Genomic DNA, 17,235 nt, shown 5'->3' with positions numbered 1-17,235 from the left:
CAAACATGTAAACAACAAAAAATACATTTCACGGCCTTTTCGTTTAAGTTTTGGCAAATAAATTTCTTCTTGCCATGCCAAGCTTCATATGTTACCATATACATGTGGTAGTGATGTGTGTGAACACACTAGGACCGCCGGGGCATTTTTTCCCTCTTTAGGAGGTTTTTTCCCCCGTGCATTGTATATACGCCCATCACTCTAGGGCTATCTATCTTTCCATTGCACACTAAGTAACACACTCTCTATTGTGTGCCTTGAGCTTCCTTCGTCTTCTCCAAGCTGTGTGTGTTTCTCTGCAACCCTAATTCCAACAATTGGTATCAGAGCAGGTCACGTCCTCCCGGGCTTAGTCGCCAGCTGCTCCAGCACACGCCTGCTCACTTTCTCCGATTTCAGTGAGCTTTGGCAAGCGTTCGCAGGTCGACAAATATTTTGGGGGAGCTCGAAGAGCTTGGTCTGCTCAGAATTTTGATTTGGGCTCATTTCGGCCTCCGTTTCCACTACGGGCAGTACTGCACAGGTTATTTTGTCATTTTGTGCAGATTTTCTGTCAGTGCCGTTTTCTGCATAACAGGTGCCTTATAGTCTTCTACGGTTTGTGCTATATAGCACAAGTTGTTCCCGCTCCATTTCTCCTATTTTCAGGCAGTTTTCACATCAGGTGCAGCATTTACCATGGCTGACAACAACAACACAGATGTGTTCAAGATGTTTGCTGCTGAGGACAGGTTGGATGGGGACAACTACCCTATGTGGGCTTATATGATGCAACACGTTCTTGTGTCAAAAGGTGTCTGGAACATTGTGCAGGGCATTGATGTACGTCCTGGTTCTGAAGATGTAGGCGATATTGAGGATGTTGCAGGTCTTGCTGCAAGGATTGCAGCTGTTAGAGTTGTTTTGCCTACAGCAGAACAAGCTCGTTGGGATGTTAAGGATGCGCAGGCTCATGCATTGATTGCGTTGTCTGTGAAGCGCACCATTATTCCTCACATCCGTTCAACAAAATCTGCAAAACAGGCTTGGGATATTCTAGCAGGTCTTTATGCAAGCCGCAATGAGGCTAAAATTGCTTTGCTGCGTAAAGAGCTAGAGTCGAAGATTATGCATGAGGAAGATGATATGGACACTTTCCTTGCTAGTGTCAAGGATATCAATGAGCAACTCATTTCTGCAGGTGAAGTCATTTCTGACAGTTCCCTTGTGCAGACTGTTCTTGATGCCTTACCAGATTCCTACCAGACTTTTGCTAGTACTTGGAGACTGATGACCCAAGGAAATCCTGAAGTTGTCAAGTTTGATGCATTATGCACATTGCTGTTGCAAGAGTCACTTTCTAGAAAAAACAGGACTAGGCAGCGTGCAGTTGAACAGGCTTTTATTGCTTCTCAAAGAAAGGGTGGTAACAGTAATGCAGCCACTTCTTATGGTTCTGCTGCGAGTGGCAAAAATTCTGTTCCTAATGCTTCTGCTGGCAGCACTTCGTCTGGCAATTCTGGTGATAAGGGCAAAAAGAAGATGCGTTGCCATTATTGTAAAGCCAATGATCACTTGATCAAGTCGTGTCCTAAGTTGAAGGCCAAAGAGGCTAAGAAGAAAGAGGGTGGTTCCACTGCAAATGCTGGTTCCACTACAAATGCAACCATTGTTGAGTCTTCTGTGAAAGGAGATTGTGATGCTGATGTTGATGCAGAATGGGCTTTTAGCGCAGAGTGCACTTACAATCCTGCTGTCCATGATGCATGCTTGTCAGTTGCTGCAGATTCACATGTGTGGTATTTCGACAGTGGTGCTACAAAGCACATTACCTCACATCGTGAATTGTTTACCTCTCTCGAGTCTGTCCCTCATGGGAATTCAGTCACTTGTGCCAACAACGCCTCTTATCCAGTTCAGGGAGTTGGAAAGATTGTGCTCACTGCTGCTAATGGCAGTTCCTTCACACTTGTTGATGCACTTTATGTACCTGGGATCAAGAAGAATCTATTGTCTGTATCCGCACTTGCTAGACTTGGACTTGTAGTCAAATTTGTGGATGACAGATGTACAGTTCATGATCTCAGTTTTGGTGATGAAATTGTTGCATCTGGGCTTTTGTGCCGTGGGCTGTATAAGCTCACTTTGTATGACAAGTGTGGACAAAATTTTGCAAATGCTGTTGCAGATTCAAGGGCTATTTCAGATGCAAAACTTTGGCATGCACGTTTTGGTCATCTGAATTTTGCCAGTTTGCTGCGTTTGCAGAAATCTGATATGGTTGCTTCTTTGCCGCCTCTTGAAGCACCTATCAAACATGTTTGTGAAGGCTGTATTCTGGGTAAAATGCAGCGTTCTAAGTTTCCAAAGGATGGTTCAGTTAGGGCCACATGCAGGTTGCAGCTTGTGCATAGTGATGTTTGTGGGCCCATGCAAACTCCGTCCTTGGGCAATTACCTGTACTTCGTGACTTTCATTGATGATTACTCCAGGCATGCGTGGGTATTTCCGCTTAAAGCGAAGTCCGAAGTTTTTATGTGCTTCAAACAATTTTTGGCTATGGCTGAAAATGTCTCAAAATGTACTATGGGCACCCTCCGTTCCGATCGAGGGGGGGAGTATATGTCTCATGAATTTAATGCATTTCTGGCTAGTCGTGGGATAAAACACCAATGTACAGTGCCTTATACACCTCAGCAAAATGGTGTTGCTGAGAGGAAAAACAGGTCACTAACGGAAATGGCACGATGTATGGTCAAAAGTCAAGCTTTGCCGCATTCTTTTTGGCTTGAGGCCATCATGTGTGCCACTTATGTACTTAACAGGTGTCCTACGAAAGCTTTGCAGTCTATTACTCCATATGAAGCATGGCATGATAGAAAACCTTCTATTGAGCACATGCGTGTTTTTGGCTGTTTGGCATATGCTTTGGTGCCACAAGTGCAGCGCAGAAAATTGGATGATAAGGCTGTCAAATGTATTTTTGTTGGTTATAGTGCTGAAAGCAAAGGTTACAGGTTGTATCATCCGCAAACAAAACGTATTTTGGTTTCACGGGATGTAGTGTTTGTGGAAGATTCTGTTCAACCCTTGTTGTCATGTACTAGAGACAGTAATGTAAGCTCACAGGACATTTATGACACTTTGTTGCCTCTTTTCAGTGGTGGAAATACGAATGTAAGTTCCAATGAGGCAAATGTACAGCCTATGGGGGTTTCTGAAAATGTTTTAGAACAGCCTATTACTGATGCAGATGTACATGATGTACTTGATGAGGAAAGGGCTGAAAATGAGCAGGCTAGAAGTATGCCAAAATGGCTGGTGCACACTTTGCGTGACAGTAAATTGGATGCACCTTTATCTAGTCGTACTCGTTCAGGCTCTCGCCATGCATCTTATGCATCAGATTGTTATGCTTTGGCTGTGTCTAGTTTACATGATGTTGAGGAGCCTCTGTCTTTTGATGAAGCACAAAATTCAGAAAATTGGATTGCTGCCATGAAATCAGAATATGATGCACTTATAGAGAATGACACATGGACTTTATGTGATTTGCCTCCTGGCAAAAAGGCCATTGGTACGAAGTGGGTTTACAAGTTGAAACGCAAGCCGGATGGTGAGATCGATCGCCATAAGGCTCGACTTGTTGCAAGGGTTATGCACAACAAAAAGGCATAGATTATGAAGAGACTTTTGCTCCCACTTGTCGTATGACTACTGTGCGTTTTCTATGTGCATTGGCAGCTCATTTTGGTTGGGATGTACATCAATCAGACATTGTTACTGCTTTCTTGAATGGTGACATATTTGAGGAAGTTTATGTAACGCAGCCTCGCGGTTTTGTCATAAAAGGACAAGAGGACAAAGTGTGCAAATGTAAGAAGGCTTTGTATGGGTTGAAGCAATCTCCTCGTGCTTGGTATGAGAAAGCTGACACTCATTTGGTTAAACGAGGCTTTCGTAACAGTCCAACAGAAAGCACATTGTATGTAAAGCGTGAGGATGATGTATTTCTCATTGTGGTTCTTTATGTTGATGATTTGCTGATCACTGGACCAAATGAGAGACATATTGCTGAATTTAAGGCTGATTTGAATGCTACTTTCAAGATGAAAGATTTGGGGCTGTTGCATCATTACTTGGGTATACAGTTTAAGCAGTGTGATGGTGGTATTGCCTTGTGTCAGAAAAGTTACATAGAGACATTGCTATGTAAGTTTGGACTTGAGGATTGCAAACCTATTGCCACTCCCATGGAAACAGGTTTGAAGTTGAGTCTACATGATGCTGGCGATCCTGCTGATGTCACTCTTTACCAAACTGCTGTTGGCTGCCTCATTTATGTATGCAACACGAGGCCAGATATTCAGTTTGCAGTCTCGCAGGTCAGCAGATTTATGCATAGCCCAGGGTCTAAGCATTGGCAGGCTGTCAAGAGGATTTTCCGCTACCTTAGTGGCACTTTACATCTTGGCTTGTTTTATCCCAAGGGGGGATCATTGCCGCCAGACTTACATGCTTTTTCGGACTCAGATTGGGCTGGTTGTTTTGACACGCGAGTGTCCACAAGTGGTTTTTGTTTCATGCTTGGCAGTTCATGTATATCATGGTTGAGCAAGAAGCAACCTACTGTGGCCACTTCGAGTTGTGAGGCTGAGTACAGGGCAGTCTTCACAGCTACGGTTGAGTGTGTATGGCTCAGACGCCTTATGGCTGACTTGGGTGTTGGACAGGACACTGCCAACACTATCTACACTGACAGTCAGAGCGCATTGGCAGTTGCGAGGAACCCAGTTTTTCATGCTCGCACAAAGCACATTGAGGTGCATTACCACTATGTCAGGGAGAGGCTCTCAGCAGGAGAGATCAGCTTGGCTTATGTGCCAACACAGGACAACCTTGCAGATCTTTTCACAAAGGCATTGTCTCGTGAGAAGCTTGAAGCTTTCCGCAAAGCTTTGGGCTTACTCCCCTTTGTGGACTGATCCTGTCCTCAGGGCATGGCACTTCCCTTTACTCATGTGCCAGCTCTCGTTCACCGCATCACTCCAGGGGGGATTTGTTACCATATACATGTGGTAGTGATGTGTGTGAACACACTAGGACCGCCGGGGCATTTTTTCCCTCTTTAGGAGGTTTTTTCCCCCGTGCATTGTATATACGCCCATCACTCTAGGGCTATCTATCTTTCCATTGCACACTAAGTAACACACTCTCTATTGTGTGCCTTGAGCTTCCTTCGTCTTCTCCAAGCTGTGTGTGTTTCTCTGCAACCCTAATTCCAACATCATATGTATAAAGAGATAGCGAAGGAGAGAGCTTGAGCTCTTGTAAGCACAAGAGAACACATAATGGAGATGGAGGCTAAAAGCTTCTTCTTCTTCTTCTCCACTAATTGAAATGATAATAAGGGCTACAAAACATAAGTGGGAAATATAACATAATAAGATCTATATGCAACGGTCAATGTGAGATCGCTATCGAATGAGCTAGCAAGATAAGTCAATAGATAGACCATGTCAGTGGAGTCCAAGTGTAGTACCACTAGCAATGATCCCATGTTTGCTACCTTGTGCCAGTGATAAATATATGTGCCATGCTTACCATGTTTTGAGCTTGATATTTCAACAGTCCCCCTCAAGCTCAACTCTATCTCTCGTACTCCAAGCATAACTCAAAACTACCTGAGATTATCTGCGCCTAGGGCTTTCTTGAAGATGTCTGCAACCTGATCAGGCATCCCTATGTACCTAAGGTCGATGTTGCCAACCAAGCCCTTGTCTTTGATGAAGTGGTAGCTTAATGTGCTTGGTCCTCATGTGGAGCATTGGGTTTCACACCTACTATATGCTACTAAGGTTGTCACAGTAGATGACAACTAGCTACTGAACCTATATGCCCGACTCTCCAAGTCGCATCTCCAACCATGCTACCTTACATGCCGCCATAGCAACACCTTTGTACTGAGTCTTTGTACTTGAAAATGCATCCGTGGGTTGCTTCTTGTGGTTCCATGTGATAGCATCACTTGTAAGTGAAAACATCAATCCGTTTTCGTAGATCGTTGATGACATGGATTGCCAACCCAATCTGCATCTATGTAACCATAGAGCTACACCTTTGTGCGAGCCTCATAAGTGTGCATAATCCAAGGTAGCACTCACATATTGCTATGTGTGCCTCATGGCATCTACATGCGGCTTTATGGGAAGCTACATAAACTAGTTCAATACTTTTATGTAGTCCAATTTGGGTGCCCCCCATTCCCGCCAGGATGTTTTTGGTAAGAATATACTTTATACTTGACACTTCGCACACACTCACACCGCACCTATTTTTGGAAAGAGCTGACTTTATGCTTAACACTTCGCACACACTCATACTGCACCTATTTTTGGGTACCATTAGTGAAGGGGGTAACTCATAAGGGTTATTGCTTGTCTGCATGCATGTGCTCTATACCTATCAGGTGATTGAAGTGAGAGGGTCCACCCAAACACCTTGCTCAAATACCCTAAGTTTCCCTAACCACTTTGGAACTCAACGTTCCGACTGCCAGGAACGAGTGCTCGTGCAAGGATGCCCTCTCGATGTGTCATAAAACCATTTTCTCAAAAAAAGGAGATCTAGTGTCCGGACCCGTCTCAACAATGGTTAGCCTCACACCCCCTGAAGAAGAGAAGGTCCATGCACTTTGCATTGCAGGTCACGCTCGAACGTCGATCTCTAGACACTTCGGATCTGAAGCGTCTCAGCTAACCACGAGCTCGTTTCCTATTGGATGCAGGCGAAGTTGCAGCTTTACAAGATATTCAAGAGCCAACGAGGGTGAATGACATGCAGGTTCACAAACCATTTCCCTGGTTCGTGCCATGCAGAGTCTGCATGCACCCTAAAGCCTACCTTAGTGAATTATTAAAGGTCCACCCACCCCTTCCAAATGTGAATGCTCTGCGCTCACTTCGGTTAAGGTAACCCTACCAGGGTTTACATAATCGGAAACCCTATGTTGAAATGTTAGTGGCGCCTCAGTGTTCTTTCTCTTGAGAGCGAAGCGAAGGAGGGGAGGCAGCAGGCGTAGCGATGAGTCACCGCAAGTTCGAGCACCCTCGCCACGGATCCCTGGGTTTCCTACCTCGCAAGCGCGCTCGCCGCCACAGAGGAAAGGGTATGCTCTTGTCGGCTCTCTCGGCTATTTCATTTGAGTTACCGTGTCTGGGCGGCCAATGCCATCTCTGCTAAGAGTTTTACGTCACGCCATCTGTGCCATTCTTCTTTTGTTCTGGTAGTTCTACTGGTTGATTGCTGTGGATTGGAGCTCATTTCCCACGCACAATCTCTGCTTAGTTCCACTTGGGGGGGTGGGGATTTCCTGATGTGGGGATTCAGCGCACATCTTATCTAGGCTAAAGCGGACATCTAAGACAGGCTTAGATTGCATATTAGCTAGTTTGGAGCGATTTTGCAGTTGCAAGTGTGGAACTTTAGTACTTGAAGGGCCGATTTGCACTGTTTGCTATGAAATTTGGGTGTCTACATTAACCTCTCAAAACCCTGTGTGTAGAACTTACAGGCTGAGGGTGTTGATGTCGAAGTTGTGGTTTTCAAATCTATTAGTGATCTTTTGAATGGTACCAAATGCCATGAATACTCATCTAGAATTGGGTATTTGTTGATTTTGCAGTGAAATCCTTCCCCAAGGATGATCCTGCAAAGAAGCCCCACCTCACTGCTTTCCTTGGCTACAAAGCTGGCATGACCCACATTGTGAGGGAGGTGGAGAAGCCTGGATCAAGTGAGTTTTGTTTTATTTGTTTGTGGTCACCAAGGTAAAGTGCTTTCTGTTTGTCTGATTATAATTCTTATCTGTGATACCAGAACTCCACAAGAAGGAGACATGTGAGGCCGTCACAGTCATTGAGACTCCACCTATGATTGTTGTCGGTCTTGTTGCATATGTGAAGACTCCTCGTGGGCTGCGAACTTTGACTACCGTGTTTGCCCAGCATTTAAGTGATGAGTTGAGGAGGCGTTTCTACAAGAACTGGTACAAGTCCAAGAAGAAGGCATTCACCAAGTACTCCAAGAAGTTTGAACAGGAGGAGGGTAAGAAGGACATAGAATCTGAACTCGAGAAGATGAAGAAATACGGGAGTGTCATCCGTGTGCTTGCACACACTCAAGTGAGTATTGCTTGCCTGCTCCCTAAACCTTATGGTACATATGTGAAAATGCTCAATTCCTTCGTTACCCCTCATGTAATGTGCATATTGCAGGTTAGGAAGCTGAAAGGAATCAAGCAGAAGAAGGCTCATCTTATGGAGATCCAGGTGAATGGTGGTACCGTAGCTGAGAAGGTTGACTTTGGCTACAAGTTCTTTGAGAAGGCTGTACCAATTGACAATGTCTTTGCAAAGGATGAAATGATTGACACCATTGGTGTTACCAGGGGTCATGGGTATGAGGGTGTTGTAACCAGGTGGGGCGTGACAAGGCTACCCCGCAAGACTCATCGTGGTCTCCGTAAGGTTGCTTGTATTGGAGCTTGGCACCCTGCTCGCGTGTCCTTCACAGTTGCAAGAGCTGGGCAAAGAGGTTATCACCATAGGACTGAAATGAACAAGAAGGTCTATAAGATTGGGAAGGCTGGGGATGAGTCTCACAAAGCCTCTACTGAGTTTGACACTACTGACAAGGACATAACTCCCATGGGTGGCTTTGCTCACTATGGTATCGTGAAGGAAGATTTTGTCATGATCAAAGGTTGCTGCATGGGCCCCAAGAAGAGAGTCATCACTCTTCGGAAGTCCCTTTACAAGCAGACTTCTCGCAGTGCCTTGGAGGAGATCAAGTTGAAGTTTATTGACACGTCATCTAAATTTGGGCATGGTCGCTTCCAGACTTCCCAGGAGAAGGCAAAAACTTTTGGCAGGGTGAAGTGAGTACTTTTTAGGGAGGGGAGAAGCTAGTTGTTTTGGAAGAGTATTAATGAGACTTCAAAGCGGCTTTGGAACTGCTATTTTGTCTGAATTTCTCATTCTAATTCTCACTTAAATGTTTTATTGTCGAAGTGTAGTGATCACATTTTTAGGTGTTATTTCGTACAAATTGTTGCGTTAATTTGAGTCCCCAGATCTGTTTGAGATTTGTAGATTAATCAGAGCATTGTGATCTTATGTGTTCTCCTTTTTGACACCTTCGGTCACTTGCTCTATTCAGATAGTGGACTCCTGACATACAAGTCCCTTGATAATTAATGTTAATGCATGCCTGTTCTCAAGTTAGCACAACTCATTATTGATAGATGTGAGAAGTAGCTCTTACTAGTGACTACAACTTGTCGAGCTGTCTCCGAGTCTTTGTTGGAAGGCTGCTGTCTTAAAGGCTTCAGAATGGTGATGGTCTAATTTTGGAAGGCTGCTGTCTTGAAGGCTTCAGAATGTTGATGGTAAATAGACGATTCAAAAATACTACTATTCATGGCCTTGTACCCAGGAAGAAAGTTGTATCATCAGGTATATGAAAGTAGATGTTGCTCGACTGAGTTTTGGGGGGTAGGACAAATTTATATGTTGGCTGTCTGATTTACGGGCATTTCCAGACAGCATGTGGTTTACTCTGTGAATGTCGTTTGTCTTTTTGTGGAGTAATAAATTGAATTGCAAGTGCATTGACTCAGTCATTTGATAGTAAACATGAAGCAAAATTTTAGTGAAGCTTGGAGGTGCCAATTCAGCAAGCAATGAAAGGCGACTGCTAGAAGTCTTTAAAAAGCTACATGCATATGGTGAGTTTATCTGTATTAGAGACTGCACAGTATCTTGCACATGTGAAATATGACAATCTAAAGTATGCAATGGTTACCAAGGAAAAAGCTTTTCTGAATCAAGAAGGTAAGAATGTGAAATGTGAAACGTGAATATGGAGTATGAAGGCTTAAAGAGTTAGAAAATGGAGTACCCACCTTAGCACTTTCGTATTGGTGCGATACAGTTGACATCCCTGAAAAGGTTGACATTATAGCTGGTTAAACAGAAAATTAGTGGACATTATAGCTGGTTAAACAGAAAATTAGTGGATCAAGAAGCATTTGCAACAGGATACTGACTTAATTCAGCTGACTTACTGGCAACAACACAAATAACAGGGATATCTCCACGAATAACATCATCCAGATTTTTTCATTATCACAACCCCCAAAAAAACAGGGATATCTCCACGAAGATCATCCAGAATTTTTCATTATCAATTGTTTGCTGTGTTGTCATACCTAACACCTATTTGCTCAAATTGGAGACCAACACCTATGGGAAGCATCTATGGCTTGTGCTTTCAAATTTTGGCAATAGAATAGGACATTGCATTTGCCAGGGAAAATCAGCCAGTGGTGAGCATCTCTCTCTGGTTGGCCTCAGATCCACACGTTTTATATGATTGTTTTGATTTTTTTCCCTATGCTCTTCCTCACCTACAGTTTGGAACTTGCAGACCGAACGAATGCTCATTATAGGTATCCCTAGTGTATCTAGTATATGCTTCTTCGTCTATCCCTAGTGTATCTAGTATATGCTTCTTCGTCAACAAGAAAACTTTGGATCTATCTACTTTCAAGCAATAATACATAATGGATTAGAGCAAAAATGAATATATATATATATATTTGATGCTTGCACCCACATCTGTATGTCATAGGGTTGAACCATAGTTGGTGCGCTTGAAGCCCCTCATCGTTATATATATATATATATATATATATATATATATATATATGATGCTTGCACCCACATCTGTATGTCATAGGGTTGAACCATAGTTGGTGCGCTTGAAGCCCCTCATCGTTACTAAGGCCAATACCCTTTCATAGATTGGAGCGAATATTACAGCAAATGGCCATGTATGGATAGGGAATTTGATTGATAAATGTATGCATGACTTGATGGAACACACTTTTTCTTGAGGTTGGTATGTGGGTAGCTAATGACCTCAATTTTACCCTAAAGTCATACGCAGTAGACTATAGAGAAAGGTATAACTTTGATGAACTATTGTGGTTGGACTCTTGAACTAAGTGATGGATTTCCACCCCATTGAACTTGCTACTATGAGAAATCCATATGGGCAACATTTACCGGCTAGATGGGGGTGCCACTATGGCAAACCCTTGAATTTATGTAAATCTGGCATTAGTACGGGCAATGGTTGACGATGGGGAGAAGAATGCTTACTTTTATACAATTTCTAAATCAAATTTTTGTTTGATAAGTATGGTGGGGTTACCTAGAGATGAGTCTTACCATAGACCGAGCAAACTTAACTGAGTGAGTGGTTAAACCGAGCGAGACCCACGAGAGAGAGAGAGAGAGAGAGAGAGAGAGAGAGAGACAGAGAGAGAGACCCACATGGGGTGCAAGGTAGATGTGGGGATGGGGGGCAGACCATAAATGTACCATCTATCTACATATAACTAAGAAAAACATAAAATGCTTAACTAAAATGCTTCTTTATTATCAAAGATCACTTGCATCAAGTGAGATATCCACTAATAAGAGAATGACATGACACTTCTCCTTTTGTGCCTCTTTTATGAAGCTTTCAATGATTTTGTGATCTACCTTTGGGCAATGCAAAAAGGTAGTCTTTATGGTTGGTTGCATATATCGTTGTGCAATTCACAAGGTCATCTCTCAAGCTGTAAGATCAAGTAACCAAAGCATGTACTACACAAAGCCACAATCAAAGTTGAATTTGTGCTAAACAAAAATTTACCATAATATAAATATTTACCTTGATTAGCTTTGCACTCACAAGATCGTTCGCTTTGCAGACTTGTCAAAAAAGCAATCTCTAACACCTTTGTAGCATCAATCACAGTACACAAAACTTGGCAATGTTTAATTTTTTTAATAGTATACATTTCTTTGATGGCCACCTTCCAAGTCATAGTTCTATGATTCCCCCCTAGACAAAGAACATCCTCTAAGAAAGGGACTCAAATTCAAAGTGTGCAACAAGCTCTTCTTCATTCTCTTGGTTGATTTGTCTCCACGTAGAATCCCACTCCTCCATAATGGAATCTTAATTAAAAAAACAAACTAACTATCGTAGAGAAAAAAGAAAAATGATATTGTAAGATTATTTAAGGTACCTATCACTTTTGTTTCCTCCTTTTGACAAGTGTCCCGGGACACAATGAATGCTCCCTTGTCTTTGATATATTCTTCTCTAGGAATATAGGAAATGTAGAATTTAGATTACTAACATCAAATCTCAAGACTTGAACTCTTGAAATATATGGAATGGGCCTGCATAGTGATACAAGAGGACACTTGAAGCAACTGAAAACTCTAGCTTGGGACAAGATATCCTCCCCTCTGTCCAAATGTAATGTGCTATCATCCTCATGAACAACACCAGGTTGGAGTTTTGGTCTTGTTTCAAAGGCCACCGTCTGCAATATTGAGCCTTCGATTGTAGTTTCCTCTTGGTCAAACTCATTTAGAGACCATAAACTTATAGATTCACTATCACTGTCTTCATGAAGGCCTATCTCTATGACTTAACTAAGTTGGTCCTATAAATGAAGATGGACTACGTGTTCTAGAACCACCAAGTCTTTTAGAACAACCTCTAAATGAAGATGGACTTTGTATTTCAAATATAGAATTTAATTAAGTTATACAATAATTTTTCTTTAGATAAGACAGACGGCAATGCTATTAATCAAGTGCTTGAAAGGAAATTGTAGAGAAGACATATAAGCACGATATCTAAATGCACCGCCCGACATGGATTCCAACTCAGCATAGATAAAGAGCAAAAAGGAGTTTTATGGAGAAAAACGACGGGAGAAGTGGAATGAACCCTCGTTATTTGGTTGTCTATTATATGTTATTGCACTAACAAGGTTTTTTTTGAGAGTTACCTATAATTTTTAAATTACAACACTAATGCGGCACTAATGGGGCATAGTCTGGAACATATTATGGGAAGAGGGCGCAACAGAGTAAACAAGAGAAGTGCAATAAACTCCCCTCGTTTCGTGCTCCAAACTCTTCCACACCGTCACAACTTGCTTAAGGATAGGCAACGAGGCGTCATAAAGGCACAATGATTGGCACAATTAGGACAAGGCAAATTTCATTTCATTACGGCCTCCCTTCTCACTCAGGCTTGTGACACTACACGAAGGGGTCCCGTGACGACGCAGGACCATTTCGTGCACTGTCCCAAGCCTGAGTGAGAAGGAAGGCGGGCGACAGCAAAAAAGTCCATTATCGCGGTCGATGCTTTTACACAGTAGCACTGTGAGCACACACTAGCAGCTGCCAGCAAACCAACCTGCTCAGCCCAACCCTAAGCGCACAGCAACTAGTTCGACCTCATGCCAGCGTCGCTACGACAACCAGTCCTTCTTGCTGGACACTGCCTTCGTGATGGGTGTATGGAATATTACCAACACTAGGGACTTGGTGATGCTGAGCGTCATCTCTACTGTGACGGACAAGGTGACGTCGAGCACGAACATTAAGAAAGCCTGGAATGCACGAATATTGATACTTGCCAAGAAGAGGAGGAGCTGGCCATATTCAAGATCAGAAGCAATCCAACCAGATTGGCGAACGTTAGTGGTGGTCGTGATGAAAGTCCTCGCTAGTCACCTTTTCCATCAGAGCAGCGATTGTGCTCAAGAAGGTTCTATGGGTACTGGGCCTATGTTCCTGCATCCTATGCATGGATCGACAATATGAGTTGCATCATCAATTACAACATATATTATATAGATATTGCTGATCTGGGATGTATCAATTATCATAGTTGTAGTACTGCATACCAGTGGGGAGCCAATCTCTTTTCTTTGTGTACACTGTTCGTATGGAGCATTGCATACTTCTGTGATCTGGGAAATGCTCATCATGCTGATAACAAGGTGGTATGGCATAGATCTTTCATGTCAGGGGGTTCACATCTAGCTGGGCACTTTCTCAACGGTCGTGGAGGCCCTTGATAGCTTGCAATCAAGCAGATTACGACATGCATGGGGGTACATTCCATCCTCTACTTCCCCATGCCCACCGTCTACCCTGCACCCCCACATCTCTTTGCTGCTTATCTCCCTCTTTGGCCCCCTCCCCCTCGTCCTCTAATTCCCTCTAGCTCACCATGCTATGCAAACTTGTCCCCTCGGCATGCCACGTTTGTCCACCGCGGTCCTTCGCCACCCTAGTGCTTCTTGTCCCTTCCCTATCTCATTCACGAACTCCCTCACTTGTAGACTCCTATCAAGCCCACACCTTAGAAATCCTAGCCCCCTACCGTCCATGTTATTGTATACAACCATTCCTCTCCATAGCTGCTTTATTAATCCAATTTACTATCCTCCTCAAAACCTCCAAGGAAATATCTATCAGCAAAGCCCATAGCTGTCGCTACATAACCATGCTCAACGCTTCACTTATCTTCACGGTACTTCAAGCCATGCAAACCTCTCTTTCCCAGCATTACAGTGTGTAGGTCTTGCTAGCCCATGCAATCTAACCATTCATTCTTATGAGAGTTTTGCACTCCTGCAAGACACAACGCAATATTGTCGCTTCATGGAAGCTTACAACAGGTGGTCTCTTCTGCTTTCACATCGATAGGTTCTACAAGTCCAGTTTAAGCTAGCAATGTAAAAGCAAGTCAAGATAATTTGGGTCTTGCAACGATCTTTTTCCATAGTCGTTAGATTAGGAGTTATTTCCATTCTACAAGATTGAGGTCACCAAGAATTCTACACCTGGTTCCAAGGTATCTCCAATCATTAGTGAGGATGAAAGTATACACTCAAGCCCTTCAAGGACTTGAAATCATTAGTGCTCTTCCATTACATACTAATCTATATGTTGCTCTATCATCTATCCAAAAGCTTGTAGGCATTTGGAAATGCCAACTTCATATGACAGAGCTACATTAAACTAGTGGCTAGGGTAGAAGCTACCTAGAAGAGTTTGGGCAATTTGACAAAGAAAAGCCGGTAGGAGAATGACATGTTTCAGTGCTCTCCCAGGTGAGAAAGCACATTTGCAGGAGATTGATAAATGAAAATTCATGTACCCTTATAGCACTTTTTGCATTTTGTTAGCCTAGACAACCTAAGCAAGTATACATTTTGTACCAAGTTTTTGAAAAGATTCGCTTGAGAAAATGTGTTGCTCGGTTTTGTTTGCTCGGAATGTGGATTCCCCCCCCTAGAGATTGGTATACTATTCCGTTCAAAAGGGGGAATGGTGTCTTATTGGATGTAGAGGACGAGTATCTCTCATTGGATGTAATTATCAAAGAGCATCTATCTTTGTTCTTATAATTATTGACTTTCTAAAAGAAGCATTAGAGGAGTGTTGCGTTAGGCATACCTTCAATGTTTTCAATGATGATTGAGACTTACGTTAAATGTTATTTTGATTTTAAAATATTAATGGATCTTTTTATTTCACCTTTTATTTCACATAGTGACATGTCTTGACTTTTCTTGCATTCTATTGTTTTAGAATGCTACAGTGAAGCTTCACCTTGCATATTTCTAGTAAAATTTATATATATATATATATATATATATATATTTATTTATTTATTTATATACACATACATATATATTCTTGAGTTCTTTTTATTTCACCTTTCATTTCCCAACCTCACATGGCTTGAATTTTATTGCATTCTACAAATTAATCCCAATTGATGTTCAAGAAAATTAGTTTTATTAAGTAGCCGTTAGCCAAGTTTCCTCTTTGCAAAGAAGCAAACTAGAAATACTAACAACAATTTTAAAATTTGTAGATTTTTTAATCTATTTTCTCACATATTTAACCAATTTTTCTTCCTTTTACCATGGTTTACAACTGACTAGTCTCAATTTTCAACTGCCTCAATGCTAAGCTGAGGCAATCCTTTCCTAAACATTGATTCCTGTTAAACTCAACCTAATGATTTTATTAGTTATTGTTTTAGAAAGCCAGTGTGACCCTTGCACTTGTTTAGATTGTTTTGGCATTGATAGGGTAATATTCTGATAACGTTTCATCATTTCCTCAAATATGAATGTTTCAAACTACACCGCGGTTAGACGTGAATCTTTTGGCTAGATAAATAGCTTGAAAAAATTCCTTTTGATTATTCTTGACAGCTTTTACCGGTTTGCTTTTAAACTAGTTGGTTGCTAATAAAGGACAATGCCTTTCATCGTTTATATTTGCTAATGTTTAGGTTTGGTCACTCATACATTGACTATGCACCACTTTGATGTACTAAAGTGTGCCCACCCTTCAATATGTTGGTCCTTGAACATGACAGGACTATTAACGGGTAAACAAATAACTAATTCTTACTTTTTTGTCACTTCTATACTATATATAATGGAGCTTAAAATTTTTGAAGAAGGAGAGGGCCTCCAGGTGTCACTCCTCGGTTAATTTCAAAGAGAACCTTACAAAACATCCAATCTAAATGCAAAATTGAAGGGTGAGATTTACAATGTTAAAATGAAGGGTAAGTTTGTATGAAATGAAAACATGTAGATATGTCAAAAGGTGTCACTCATTGGTTAATTTAAAAGAGAACCTTACAAAACATCCAATCTGAAAGCAAAATTGAAGGGTAAGATTTAAAATGTTAAAGTGAAGGATAAGTTTGTATGAAATGAGAAGCTCTTGACATGTTGACACTGTAAAGTGAAAAGACTTTCTACTCTAAATAGAATAGGGTAATTTTTTTTTTGGCAAAACTCACAAATTGTGAGTGTTCAATGTATTAAATACAAAAAGAATACATAGCTAGCCATGCTCACCCGAGCCATCGCCTCCAGACATACGTATCACAGACTTCCCCTGATCAAACTACAGATCCACATACTATAAGCAATCATAAATATTACAATCATCCGGTTGATAGGGGAGCCACCCCGTCATCACCAATCAAAACACTTAATACATACCGGCTTAACATCGCAGGACACAAAACCTGAAAGGGCGCCATTGAGATCGATCCCCTACCACAGTAAAGGGCTCCACCCGTCCAGAATCGCCAAAGGTCGCAACGAAACCATGTCACGAACAGGGCGGAGACAAGCTCTATCACTGGCTACACAAGAGCCTACACCAAAATCCGAAGAGAGTTGAGCACCAAATCACAAGCCACGCAAACCTTGAGCATCATGAACACTTCCATGATCGCATCCGAGCAGATCCAACGCTCCATTTGCCACAGAACAAGAACCGGAAG

At 42.1% G+C, this 17,235-nt stretch overlaps 1 protein-coding gene across 1 annotated transcript; it reads left to right on the top strand.

Moving 5' to 3' along the window:
* The first annotated feature begins 6,989 nt into the window (after positions 1-6,989).
* On the top strand, positions 6,990-9,049 carry LOC147431271 (large ribosomal subunit protein uL3-like). Its single transcript, XM_086493882.1, has 4 exons — positions 6,990-7,147; positions 7,664-7,774; positions 7,858-8,162; positions 8,256-9,049. The coding sequence occupies exons 1-4, from the start codon at positions 7,063-7,065 to the stop codon at positions 8,919-8,921; spliced, it is 1,167 nt and encodes a 388-aa protein (XP_086350008.1). The 5' UTR covers positions 6,990-7,062; the 3' UTR covers positions 8,922-9,049.
* Positions 9,050-17,235: the final 8,186 nt, after the last annotated feature.

Source organism: Adiantum capillus-veneris, chromosome 21, assembly GCF_014529385.1.
Source record: "Adiantum capillus-veneris isolate H3 chromosome 21, ASM1452938v2, whole genome shotgun sequence".
Taxonomy (NCBI): domain Eukaryota; kingdom Viridiplantae; phylum Streptophyta; class Polypodiopsida; order Polypodiales; family Pteridaceae; genus Adiantum; species Adiantum capillus-veneris.
The sequence above is the reverse complement of the archived record's forward strand: the minus strand, read 5'-3'. Positions and strand labels throughout refer to the sequence as shown.